Source organism: Pseudophryne corroboree, chromosome 2, assembly GCF_028390025.1.
Source record: "Pseudophryne corroboree isolate aPseCor3 chromosome 2, aPseCor3.hap2, whole genome shotgun sequence".
Lineage (NCBI taxonomy): Eukaryota > Metazoa > Chordata > Amphibia > Anura > Myobatrachidae > Pseudophryne > Pseudophryne corroboree.
Window position 1 is genome coordinate 215,207,386 of NC_086445.1, and position 13,542 is coordinate 215,220,927.

A 13,542-nucleotide genomic window follows, 5' to 3' on the forward strand; every position below is an offset into this window, starting at 1 on the left:
GACGCGCATACAGCCAATCAGGTGAGTGCCACGAAGTAGCGCTTCCTGATTGGCTGAAGGGACCTTCTGTGACCACAGTCACGTGGGGTCCCGGCATTCGTGGAAAGGGGTCCCATGTGTAAACATGGGACCCCTTTCAGTCCGTTTGGTCCTGGTGTTCGTTTTTTTATTTTGCCAAGTACGTGGATTATAATCTGGACACTGGATTGAGGTGAGTATAATTTTATTCACAGGTACACGTGGATTCTACTTGGACAAGTGGACAGAGGTCGGCGTGTGAACATAGGTAAGTATGTGTGTGTCGACGTGTGTAATAAAGTTTTACTATCACGGTGTGCGTGTCCTGTTTTTATTTGGGTATTTTTTCCCAGTAGAACTACAGGTACCAGCGGGCCCGTTTTTCTACCGCATGCTGGTACTTGTGGTTCTCCAAGTACCAGCTTGCGGGGGAGGCTTGCTGGGACTTGTAGTACTACTGGAAAAAACAATATTCTTACACTTTTCTCAAGGCTATCAGCCCCCCATCCGCAGCCCTTGGATGGGGGGGACAGCCTCGGGCTTCACCCCTGGCCCTTGGGTGGCTGGGGGGGGGACCCCTTGATTGAAGGGGTCCCCACTCCCCCAGGGTACCCCGGCCAGGGGTGACTAGTTGGATATTTAATGCCACGGCCGCAGGGCGCTGTATAAAAGTGACCCCCGGCTGTGGCATTATCTGTCCAGCTAGTGGAGCCCGATGCTGGTGTAAAAAATACGGGGGACCCCTACTCTTTTTGTCCCCCGTATTTTTTGCACCAGCACCAGGCGCAGAGCCCGGTGCTGGTTTTAAAAATACGGGGGATCCCCTGTCAGTTTTTCCCCCAGATTTTTAGAACCAGGACCGGCTCGAAGAGCCCGCGGCTGGTTATGCTTTGGAGGGGGGACCCCACGCAATTTTTTTTCGGGTTTTTTCCCGTTTTTTAAAAATCTGATCAAAATCCGTCAAATCGGCCGTTTTTCGACAGCGGGACTGTCGAATCCGTTTTTTATTTAATATGTTGAATTTCGGCACCCACTTGCCGGAATTCGACGGTCGAATTGTGTCGAATTAAAAAACGGCCGAAAAATTGCTGCGATTCGCCGCTAATTGCATATACCCCTAAGCGTGCTGCAGCAACACGGCTGGATTCTCAATCTACCAAAGTCACAGTTGGTTCCAACGACCCGGTTGACTTTCTTGGGCATGATTCTAGACACTGAAAAAAAGAGGGTTTTTCTCCCGGTGGAAAAAGCCCAGGTACTCCAGAACTTGGTCAGGGACCTGTTGAAACTGAAAAATGTGTCGGTCCATCACTGCACGCGAGTTCTGGGAAAAATGGTGGCGTTTTACGAGGCCATTCCCTTCAGCAGGTTCCATGCGAGGACTTTTCAGTGGGACCTTCTGGACAAGTGGTCCGGGTCCCATCTACACATTCATCAAAAGATCAGCCTGTCCCCCAGGGCCAGGGTGTCTCTCCTGTGGTGGCTGCAGAGTGCTCACTTTCTAGAGGGTCGCAGGTTCGGCATTCAGGACTGGGTTCTGGTGACCACGGACGCGAGCCTCCGAGGATGGGGAGCAGTCACACAAGGAAGAAACTTCCAGGGACTATGGTCAAGCCAGGAGGCTTGTCTACACATCAACGTACTGGAATTGAGGGCCATATACAACGGCCTGCGTCAGGCGGAGAATCTTCTTCGCGACCTACCGGTTCTGATTCAGTCAGACAACGCCACAGCCGTGGCTCATGTAAACCGCCAAGGCGAAACAAGAAGCAGAGTGGCAATGGCGGAAGCCACCAGGATTCTTCGCTGGGTGGAAAATCATGTAAGCACTTTGACAGCGCTTTGACAGCGGTCTTCATTCCGGGAGTGGACAACTGGGAAACAGATTTCCTCAGCAGACACGATCTCCATCCAGGGGAGTGGGGACTTCATCAAGAAGTCTTTGCAGTGATAACAAGTCTGTGGGGGCTCCCGCAAATAGACATGATGGCGTCACATCTCAACAAGAAGCTGCGGAGGTATTGTGCTAGGTCAAGGGGCCCTCAGGCAGTAGCAGTGGACGCCCTGGTGACACCGTGGGTGTTTCAGTCGGTCTATGTGTTCCCTCCTCTTCCACTCATTTCAAAGATATTGAGAATCGTAAGAAGAAAAAGAGTGCAGACAATACTCATTGTTCCAGATTGGCCTCGAAGGGCCTGGTATTCGGATCTTCAGGAAATGCCCACAGAAGATCCGTGGCCTCTTCCTCTCAGAGAGGACCTGTTGCAACAGGGGCCCTGTCTGTTCCAAGACTTGCTGCGTTTGACGGCATGGCGGTTGAACGCCGAATCCTAGCTGGGAAGGGCATTCCGGAAGAAGTCATCCCTACTCTGATAAGGGCTAGGAAGGAGGTGACGGCGAAGCATTATCACCGTATCTGGAGGAAGTACGTATCTTGGTGTGAAACCAAGAATGCTCCTGCGGAAGTTTTCCATCTGGGCCGTTTTCTCCACTTTCTGCAGACAGGAGTGGATATGGGCCTAAAATTAGGCTCCATTAAAGTACAGATTTCGGCCCTATCAATTTTCTTTCAGAAGCAATTGGCTTCTCTCCCAGAAGTCCAGACTTTTGTAAAGGGAGTGCTGCACATACAGCCTCCTTTTGTGCCTCCAGTGGCACCATGGGACCTTAACGTGGTGTTACAGTTCCTGAAATCTCACTGGTTTGAGCCACTTCAAACGGTGGATTTAAAATTTCTCACTTGGAAGGTGGTCATGTTGTTGGCCTTGGCATCTGCAAGGCGGGTGTCTGAGTTGGCGGCTTTGTCTCACAATAGCCCCTATCTGATTTTTCATGTGGATAGAGCAGAATTGCGGACTCGTCCTCAATTTTTGCCTAAGGTGGTTTCATCGTTTCATATGAACCAACCTATTGTGGTGCCCAAGTCCCTTGATGTAGTCAGGGCCTTGAAAATTTATGTAGCCAGGACGGCTCGGGTTAGGAAAACAGAGGCACTGTTTGTCCTGTATGCAGCCAACAAGGTTGGCGCTCCTGCTTATAAGCAGACTATTGCTCGCTGGATCTGTAACACGATTCAGCAGGCTCATTCTACGGCTGGATTGCCGTTACCAAATTCAGTAAAGGCCCATTCCACTAGGAAGGTGGGCTCTTCTTGGGCAGCTGCCCGAGGCGTCTCGGCATTACAGCTTTGCCGAGCGGCGACTTGGTCGGGTTCAAACACTTTTGCGAAATTCTACAAGTTTGATACCCTGGCTGATGAGGACCTACTGTTTGCTCAATTGGTGCTGCAGAGTCATGCGCACTCTCCCGCCCGGTCTGGAGCTTTGGTATAATCCCCATGGTCCTTACGGAGTCCCCAGCATCCTAAGAGAAAATAAGATTTTAAACCTACCGGTAAATATTTTTCTCCTAGTCCGTAGAGGATGCTGGGCGCCCGTCCCAGTGCGGACTAAATTCTGCAAGACTTGTATATAGTTATTGCTTACATAAGGGTTATGTTACAGTTTTGATCAGTCTCTGACTGATGCTGTTTGTTTCATACTGTTGACTGGTTTGTATATTCCAGGTTATACGGTGTGGATGGTGTGGGCTGGTATGAATCTTGCCCTTGTATTAACAAAATCCTTTCCTCGTACTGTCCGTCTCCTCTGGGCACAGTTTCTCTAACTGAGGTCTGGAGGAGGGGCATAGAGGGAGGAGCCAGTGCACACCCATTCTAAAGTTCTTTATAGTGCCCATGTCTCCTGCGGAGCCCGTCTATATCCCATGGTCCTTACAGAGTCCCCAGCATCCTCTACGGACTAGGAGAAAAAGATTTACCGGTAGGTTTAAAATCTTATTTTTTTCTTTCTTAAATAGTGTTGGTAGTATATATTACTCACCTTGGCACAGCAGCGCTATATTTCTGTTTGTATGTCATTAGTGAAATGGCAACAAACTACCGTTTCTTCATCAATGTATTTCTTATTGAAGTAGTGCCAATTAAAATTTAGGGATTTATTCCGTTCACAGCGAATTGAATAGAACTGGGAGGAAGCTATTCAGTTCAGATCGATGTTTTGCTGAAGTTAAGGATTTCTTCTTACACCCCTCCTGGGGTGCATGCAGAAATCCGACAAAACTAGCGGGTACAATGGGCTACTGGTATGTTGCACTGTGTATATCAGCTATGTCGTCTGCTAGATATTCTGTGAGTGGCACAATCCGCTTCTTTTTATGAAAGACAAAAAAAATTGAAATAATGAGCATTACAGGATTTTCTCTGATACTTTTGTGTATCTGTATATATGCCTTATGTCTATTTTTTAATGATGCCTTGTTTGTAATGTTGCTTTGTGTGTATTTCTATTCTGTTTGGTGTGTGTACTGTGTGTGTGTGTGTGTGTGTATTGATAATGCTTTGGGTGTATATACGTGTACCTGCTTGTGTGTGTGTGTGTGTGTGTGTGTGTGTGTGTGTGTGTGTTCCTAATGCTGCTGTGGCTGTATGTATGCCCTGTGTTTATAATGCTGCTTTTCGTGTATATAAATACATGCTTTGGGTGATCTGCTCTGATTTTTAAGTAACCATAAAAATTCCTGGGATTTGGTGACCTGGAAGTTCTGGAGTATGTTTATTAAACAGAAAACTGTCCCTTTCCCCTTCATTGAGTATGAATTAGGACAATGAGTGACTCATCCGCAGATGAAGGGAGCAGCTGCAACGGAACAGTGTTTCTTTCACAGCTGAGTTGATTCACTGTAATATTTATTACATATGTAAATTCTAGCTGAAAAATACAGGACATTTTTTCACAAGTTCACAGGTTTCAGTGCTCGTTGCACTACCGTGTACTTCAGGGCTCACGTTTTAAAAGTGTGTTTTTACATCTCACACAATTGGTTCACAATGTGCATGCACCCTCTTACTAGATGTGACTGTAACCTTTATGTCCTATATGTGCAGCAGTAGCAGAAATGAAGCACAGGCCGCACAAACTACATTTTCAGAAGGCTTGCTTTTTTCTGTGCTTACTTCCTTTTTCTGCCCCCACTGTATGCCTTGTGAACAGGCCACATGCTTGGCTGTGTTAGCAGCTAAATATTTTGTTAGGTATGCTATGTTTTTCTGCTGAACAGCGTGCATCATACCAGTGATGGCTGTTTCAGTTTTTTTTGGGGGGGGGTTTGTAATGATGAACAAAATCCTGCATGTATAAACTCCTCCAACACAAGTGCTTATCACAATGAATACCTATACACTTATACCCCTTTTCCACCAAAATTATGGGTCTGACCCAGGTTTTTCAACACAGGGGCAGATGTATTGAGCCTGGAGAAGGGATAAAGAAGTGATAAAGCAGTGAAAAGTGCAAGGCGATAACACACTAGCCATAATGATTGACTGGTGCGTTATCACCTTGCGTTTATCACTGCTTTATCACTTCTTTGGGGTCTATTCATGGGGTTCACTACGGCTGGCCGGCGGTCGGTCTCCCGGCGACCAGCATCCCGGCGTCGGGAGCCCGACCGCCGGCTTACCGACAGCTTGGCGAGCGCAAATGAGCCCCTTGCGGGCTCGCTGCGCTCGCCACGCTACGGGCACGGTGGCGCGCTACGCGCGCCACACTATTTTATTCTCCCTCTATGGGGGTCGTGGACCCCCACGAGGGAAAATAATTGTCGGTATTCCGGCTGTCGGGCTCCCGGCGCCGGTATACTGAGCGCCGGGAGCCCGACCGCCGGCAAACAGAAGACCACCCTATTCATGATGCAGTGAAAAAAGTGGAGACGTGAGCCAGCGGAGAAGTTGCCATTGGCAACGAATCAGCTGCACTGTATGATTTTATAGTATGCAGATTATAAATGTTACTTCAATGCTGATTGGTTCTTCTCTACAGGCTCACATCTCCACAGTTTTCACTTCTTCCTGAATAGACCCCTTTATCCCTTCTCCAGGTTGCCCGGGCAGTCACCCTTGTTAAAAGTTTGGTAGAAAAGAGGTATAAACTTGACACTAGAGAAAAAGGGAGCGACCCGGCACTGGTCATACAAAAATCAGAATCTAATATAGTAAAACCAAAACTTGGACAATTTTGCATTAAATCATCAAATCTGTGTCCGGTTTGGTGGTGCGCCCAGAGCCAGAAAAAACATATGTCAAAGAGAGAAAGAGAAGGCTCTTGTGTGGGCGCACTCTTAATTAATTGAAATAAATTTCAATAATTATTTAGTTGATCATAGACAATACTGATAAAACCATGATAATGCAGACTGCCAATGGTTGGTATAGTGGAAGACCAAAGAGAGCAATATAAATGCATTTGGTGGAATAGATCAAGGCTGCTTCTCGTTCACCACATTCATAACAGTAGTCTAGTTCAGTGTAGTACAGTACAAAAAAAAACTTTTTTACAGAACGTAAAAAGAATAAATGATTCAATGCAGTTGACTTTGGGGGAGGGGAGTGGATCTAAAAGATCTGCCAGATCCATGTTCATTCTGGCAAGCATTTATAGAAGCATAAGGGTTAACAGGGACTTCTGTGATGTCTAACCTCTTAATAATAAGCAAATTGTCTGTCTAGCCTGGGAGGGCAATAAAAATAAATCATAATATTAAATTATTAGACAAATTATTAATTAAGACAAATCCAAAACTACTATTTTTATTACTTGCACGGTTACCAAGTCTGGGAATCGGGATCATTTTTAGTATTTTTAAAGATTTTATACTGTAAATGTATTTTTTATGATATCAGTGGCATAAAAAATAATAATTAAGTTCTCTGGTTTTGTGTGTACTAGCAAGTGAATGCAGCATCTAGCCTTTAATATTTTCTGTCTCTTTATCCAGAGCATTGATCACTAAATATTTCTACTGAACAAGTTCTCACATTTACTGTTGACTGGGTTCAGTGTATAATTGCTAACTTCATTTTATTCAATGCCAGGACCTAATGAGGCAGTTCCTCTCTGGACTTGAATTTCTTCATCTGAACTGCATTGTGCATCGTGACCTAAAGCCAGAAAATATCCTGGTGACAAGCTGTGGACAGGTCAAACTAGCAGATTTTGGCCTAGCACGAATTTACAGCTGCCAGATGGCTCTCACCCCTGTGGTAAGTAGCGATTCTAAACATAATGTAGCATACAGGTGATAGACAAAGGAGACACATCTGCAAGGAATTTGGGGGGTTTATTTTAGAGTAACCTGTATACTATTAACAACAACAACAACAAAAAGTTTATGGAATATCGAGGGAATATGACCATGTAGGATGGGATTTGCAACCTTAAGTACTCCAGCTGTTGCTGAGCTCAATGTTTCATGTTGTAAAGCCAGCTACTAATTTAGTTTTAACGGCTTTCTCTATTTGCTGTGAAGAACAGGTCCATAATGACATTCTCAGCCTATTTCTTGGATCGCACTTCCCTAAAGACAAACATCTACTGGCTATGAGGCTGCTGTAGAGTTGGCCTCATTTACACCTTACATTTTCAGGCGCAATTGGTGGTTTCTTTTTTAAAAAGGCGCAATTGTGACCTTAAACAAAGAAGCTAGACCACGAGATGCGTGTCAGTCGCACCAGACATGCGTCTCATACATTTCTCCGCTTATGATCATGTTTTATGCCATTTATTTTATAGTATGTGCAACAGATTTACTTCATTTTGGACATCAATAAACCCACAACCCATAATGCAGAAACAGCTCTCTACATCTTTTACGGAAAAGTGTAGTTTTGCCTAAGCACGTACACAAATGCAATGTTTTCCCGAGTGAAGGAGGAATCTGTGTCGCTGAGAGAATTGCAGTCAGTTAGCTGTGGTTCACTATTGCCAAGGGCCATCATTATCATCCTCTTATTTGTACCTGAACTGACCACAAGTAATGAGGCTTCCTCCAGTGCATATCCATCTTTGTTCCAGTGTGCCGTTCACATGAATGCTGTCTTACGGTGCTCAGTGTATGCTAGAATGGTCCCTTGTATGTCTGTCAGCCGAATATTGCTTGTGCCCCCTACTGCTTTACCATACAGAAACATGGAGTTGGTTATTTTGTGTCCATATTTCTGTAAGTGTTATAGGGCAGAGGCCTGCATATCAAAGGTATAATATTGAAGTATAGAAAGCATGCGCAAAAGTGGCCTGTTTTGTGCTCCCTTTAAGCACAGTGACAAGAAAGCCTATTGTTTTGCACAGGTTGTCCTTTTTAGCCCCTTTAAATAGCAACAAATTTATTACCCATCAGTGTAAAATAAAACACTGTTCATTGGGCATATGGATGTAATTGTATGGTGGCATAACCTAAGCCAGCTGTATATTGAAAGGATCAGGCAGCACACCCCATATACTGTCATTCAAAAACTTACTTAAGCATAGTTTAATATTGATGACTAGGGTCTGATCTTTTCAACACTTGGGATAACACACACAAACCATTTAATTTTACTTTTTACCAAACCGCATGTCCTAAAACGACCTCTGAATTGATTATAACAATTTAACTTATTTAAACATATTGGAGTCAATTCAATTTGCCGACAGGTGAATAGCACCGGAAATTAGCTCCCGCTGCTATTCAATTCTGCTCAAGTTAAGTCGGTGAATGTCAGTTCTACTGGATTTAACAGGTTAATTTGTCAGAATCAGCCTCGCGCCGGCCATGCGCCAGCAGTTTTGTTGGATTTCTGCTCGCAACCTTCAGGGGTGAGAGAAGAAATCCAGACAATTAAGTGTCCAATGGCACTGTACTGAATAGCGCCGGGAGCTAATTCCCGGCGCTATTCAACTGTTGGCAAATTGAATTGACCCCATTATATGTAATACATTAGAAAAATTTCAATCTCTCCGTGTAATCTAAAAACACAAAATTCCAGATCTTTCTAGCATTTACTTACATAGGTACCCTACATCCATTATGTACATTATACTCCTGTATGAACTTCATCCTTGAAAGGAAAAGGGGGAATATTCCTGCACAACCTGTTGTTTGAAATTAGCTCAGTGGTTTCTCACTAGGTATTTAGAACCAGCAATATAGGGAATCATTAATAGGTAATCGTGGTTTAATCAATCTGCTGGTGGTGCTCCCCGAGGTAAATGACAAATAATCACAAAAACAGGTTGTTCCCTGAACAGAATCAGGGAACAGAGAAGTAAACCTCTTTGTGGGGGCACTCTTATGATTGTAAATATAATAATTATTAAAACATAACTTTTATTTATTTTCAAATAAAATATGGTGTTTTATCTTTTCTTTGATGGGGTTTTTAATGTTAATTTTTAATATTTTTCTGTATTTTTTTAAAAAAGAATTTTTTAAAGCAAATAATGGAAAAAAATCATATACACATACATATACATATATTCAGGTAGATTCGAAGGGCACAAAGGTAAATATATTGATTGCCATATAGGCGAGGTTTTTTATTTAAATATTTCAAACCTCTAAATGTGGGTTCTGCCCATGGGTGAAAATATTGTAAACTGTGTAACACATAAATCATGCACAGCAAAAATAGTCAGTAAATAAATAAATAGAATTATTATTAAATTTGATGGATGGTCAAAGTAATCTTATGACCGCAATGGCACTGTAATAATTAAAACGGAGCTATTTGTCTACAGTATATTCCTCAATTAAGACGAAGCTATTTATCTACAGTATATTCCTCAAGGTATCAGCTGGAAAAGGTTGTAACATTTGAGATGGTAGAGGGGCCACGTATGCCCGTTATAATTAATAACAGATTGTCAGTCACATTATATTAATATATTTGTAATTCCTCGATGAGCTCAATTCCCCTAAGTAAGAAAGGGTATACTGTATCAATGTGTCATATGTAGCTTAGTGGTCTAATTCCTTAAAAAAGTAACATAATGATTACAGATTTGAGCATATGAATTGAGCTCAATCCTCCTGTAAGTAGATCAACCTGAAGCGCTGAAAGAATGGCTCAAATTTCTCAATGCTTAATCAATAGATATGATACCTTGACACAGTCAGTTATTGGGTTAATACGTGGATAGAAAGCACAGGGATTTGTGAATAGAAAAGTAGCCCGTCCCGTGTGTCTGGCTAACTTCTGCTGCCTTCCCATGTGCGTGCTAGCACGCAGTGAATGGGGGTGAGAGAGTTAATCAGACGGTAGCGGGCTGAAGGAAGAAAGAGTGATTCTGCTGTCGTCCGCTGTGGCACCCCTCAGCCCTGTTAACAAGATGTCATTGCAAGGTTTGATAGGTGATGCCGTGCAGGCGATGAGAGCACACTGAATACCTAATGGGGAGAAAGTGTCCCCGTGTGTATCAGCCTCGATTGGCGTCCCCGTCAGCGGTCCGGCCCCAGTGACGTATGGCGGGGTTTCCGGAAACTGCGTCACGTGACGCTCGGGAATAGATACTGTAAATTAGCCTGAAGTGCTGACTTGGTACAGAGTAACCTAAATTCGTCACATGCTCAACCAATGACACTCCAATGCAACATCAAAAAACTGGATAAACACATTAATATTAAACAAAAAATCTTGTAGATGGTAAAGTAGCCCGTCCCATGTGTCTGACTAACTTCTACTGCCTTCCCATGTGTATGCTAGCACACAGTGAATGGGAGGTGAGAGAGTTAATCAGGCGGCAACGGGCTGAAGGAAGAAAGAGTGATTCTGCTGTCGTCCGCTACGGCACCCCTCAGCCCTGTTAACAGATTGTCATTGCAGGGTTTAGCAGGTGATGCCGTGCAGTCGATGAGAGCACACTGAATACCTAACGGGGAAAGAATATCCCCGTGTGTAGCAGCCTCAGCAGGCGTCTCCGTCAGTGCCGATAGTCCGGTCCCAGTGACGTATGGCGGGATTTCCGGAAATTCTTTCCCCGTTAGGTATTCAGTGTGCTCTCATCGACTGCACGGCATCACCTGCTAAACCCTGCAATGACAATCTGTTAACAGGGCTGAGGGGTGCCGTAGCGGACGACAGCAGAATCACTCTTTCTTCCTTCAGCCCGTTGCCGCCTGATTAACTCTCTCACCTCCCATTCACTGTGTGCTAGCATACACATGGGAAGGCAGTAGAAGTTAGTCAGACACATGGGACGGGCTACTTTACCATCTACAAGATTTTTTGTTTAATATTAATGTGTTTATCCAGTTTTTTGATGTTGCATTGGAGTGTCATTGGTTGAGCATGTGACGAATTTAGGTTACTCTGTACCAAGTCAGCACTTCAGGCTAATTTACAGTATCTATTCCCGAGCGTCACGTGACGCAGTTTCCGGAAACCCCGCCATACGTCACTGGGGCCGGACCGCTGACGGGGACGCCAATCGAGGCTGATACACACGGGGACACTTTCTCCCCATTAGGTATTCAGTGTGCTCTCATCGCCTGCACGGCATCACCTATCAAACCTTGCAATGACATCTTGTTAACAGGGCTGAGGGGTGCCACAGCGGACGACAGCAGAATCACTCTTTCTTCCTTCAGCCCGCTACCGTCTGATTAACTCTCTCACCCCCATTCACTGCGTGCTAGCACGCACATGGGAAGGCAGCAGAAGTTAGCCAGACACACGGGACGGGCTACTTTTCTATTCACAAATCCCTGTGCTTTCTATCCACGTATTAACCCAATAACTGACTGTGTCAAGGTATCATATCTATTGATTAAGCATTGAGAAATTTGAGCCATTCTTTCAGCGCTTCAGGTTGATCTACTTACAGGAGGATTGAGCTCAATTCATATGCTCAAATCTGTAATCATTATGTTACTTTTTTAAGGAATTAGACCACTAAGCTACATATGACACATTGATACAGTATACCCTTTCTTACTTAGGGGAATTGAGCTCATCGAGGAATTACAAATATATTAATATAATGTGACTGACAATCTGTTATTAATTATAACGGGCATACGTGGCCCCTCTACCATCTCAAATGTTACAACCTTTTCCAGCTGATACCTTGAGGAATATACTGTAGATAAATAGCTTCGTCTTAATTGAGGAATATACTGTAGACAAATAGCTCCGTTTTAATTATTACAGTGCCATTGCGGTCATAAGATTACTTTGACCATCCATCAAATTTAATAATAATTCTATTTATTTATTTACTGACTATTTTTGCTGTGCATGATTTATGTGTTACACAGTTTACAATATTTTCACCCATGGGCAGAACCCACATTTAGAGGTTTGAAATATTTAAATAAAAAACCTCGCCTATATGGCAATCAATATATTTACCTTTGTGCCCTTCGAATCTACCTGAATATATGTATATGTATGTGTATATGATTTTTTTCCATTATTTGCTTTAAAAAATTCTTTTTTAAAAAAATACAGAAAAATATTAAAAATTAACATTAAAAACCCCATCAAAGAAAAGATAAAACACCATATTTTATTTGAAAATAAATAAAAGTTATGTTTTAATAATTATTATATTTACAATCATAAGAGTGCCCCCACAAAGAGGTTTACTTCTCTGTTCCCTGATTCTGTTCAGGGAACAACCTGTTTTTGTGAACTTCATCCTTCCCTACCACCTCTCTTAACGCCTCTTTCCAAGAAAGCACAGTCATTGGGTGGAATTCAAATGTTTGAAAAGTCGGTTGGGTGTCTGTTTTTTCCTGTCTATTAGATAGGAAAAAACAGACTCCCAACCGACTTTTCAAACATTTGAATCTCCCCCATTGAGTTTTCCCAGGGAAAATTGGAAGATCAGAACCACTGCACTAAATAAGGGAGACTTGGCAGGAGAATTATCCAAGCTTGGAGAGAGAGAAAGTACCAGCTGCTGTCATTTTGCAGGCTGCGTATGGAAATTACAGGAACTGATTGGTTGGTACTTTATCTCTCTCCAGTTTGATACATCTCCCCCTAGACCAGGCAGCATTCCCAACCACGGTCCTCAAGGCACACTAACAGTGCAGGTTTTAGTGATATCCAGCCCTCAGCACAGGTGACTTAATTAGTAGCTGAGCTATTTTGATTTAACCATCTGTGCTGTAGCCTGGATATCACTAAAACCTGCACTGTTGGTGTGCCTTGAGGACCGTGGTTGGGAATGCCTGCCCTAGACGCTTCACAATGACTGCGAGTGCTGTTTTAATTTTTCACCTCCAGTCCCCCGGGAATCGCGACTAACACACACCGCTGCTTCTGAAATAAAGCCCTAGTTATTTTAGCCAATGAAACCATTGTAGTTCCAGGCATTGCAGCAATGCCGGGTCAGGTAAGCTACCCAATGTATCACCGAACGGCATGAACGACATAGCATGTGCAGCACATGCTTTATTGGGAGCCGATGTTACATGCTAACAAAGTATAGCACCAATGACCCATTGTCTGCAAGATTGGCCCGAAAAATTCTACAGTATGCACCTATCATTCTCACCGTCCACCTTGACAAAATGGTTTTTCTAATTACGTTTTCAGGTTTAAATATATTCTGAATCTTGCGCTTTAATGTAGCGATGAATAAAATCTGCTATCACGTAATAAATACATGGTTATTATTGCTTAGTATGATATAGAGAGAAATA

At 43.4% G+C, this 13,542-nt stretch overlaps 1 protein-coding gene across 4 annotated transcripts in view; it reads left to right on the top strand.

The window, feature by feature from the left end:
* CDK4 (cyclin dependent kinase 4) overlaps positions 1 to 13,542 on the top strand; it is a 127,059-nt gene that overhangs the window by 87,708 nt on the left and 25,809 nt on the right. For all 4 annotated transcript variants that reach the window (XM_063952307.1, XM_063952308.1, XM_063952306.1 and 1 more), the window contains one exon: positions 6,950 to 7,117. In XM_063952307.1, coding sequence (XP_063808377.1) covers positions 6,950 to 7,117 — 168 coding nt within the window. The remainder of the gene's footprint in view (positions 1 to 6,949; positions 7,118 to 13,542) is intronic.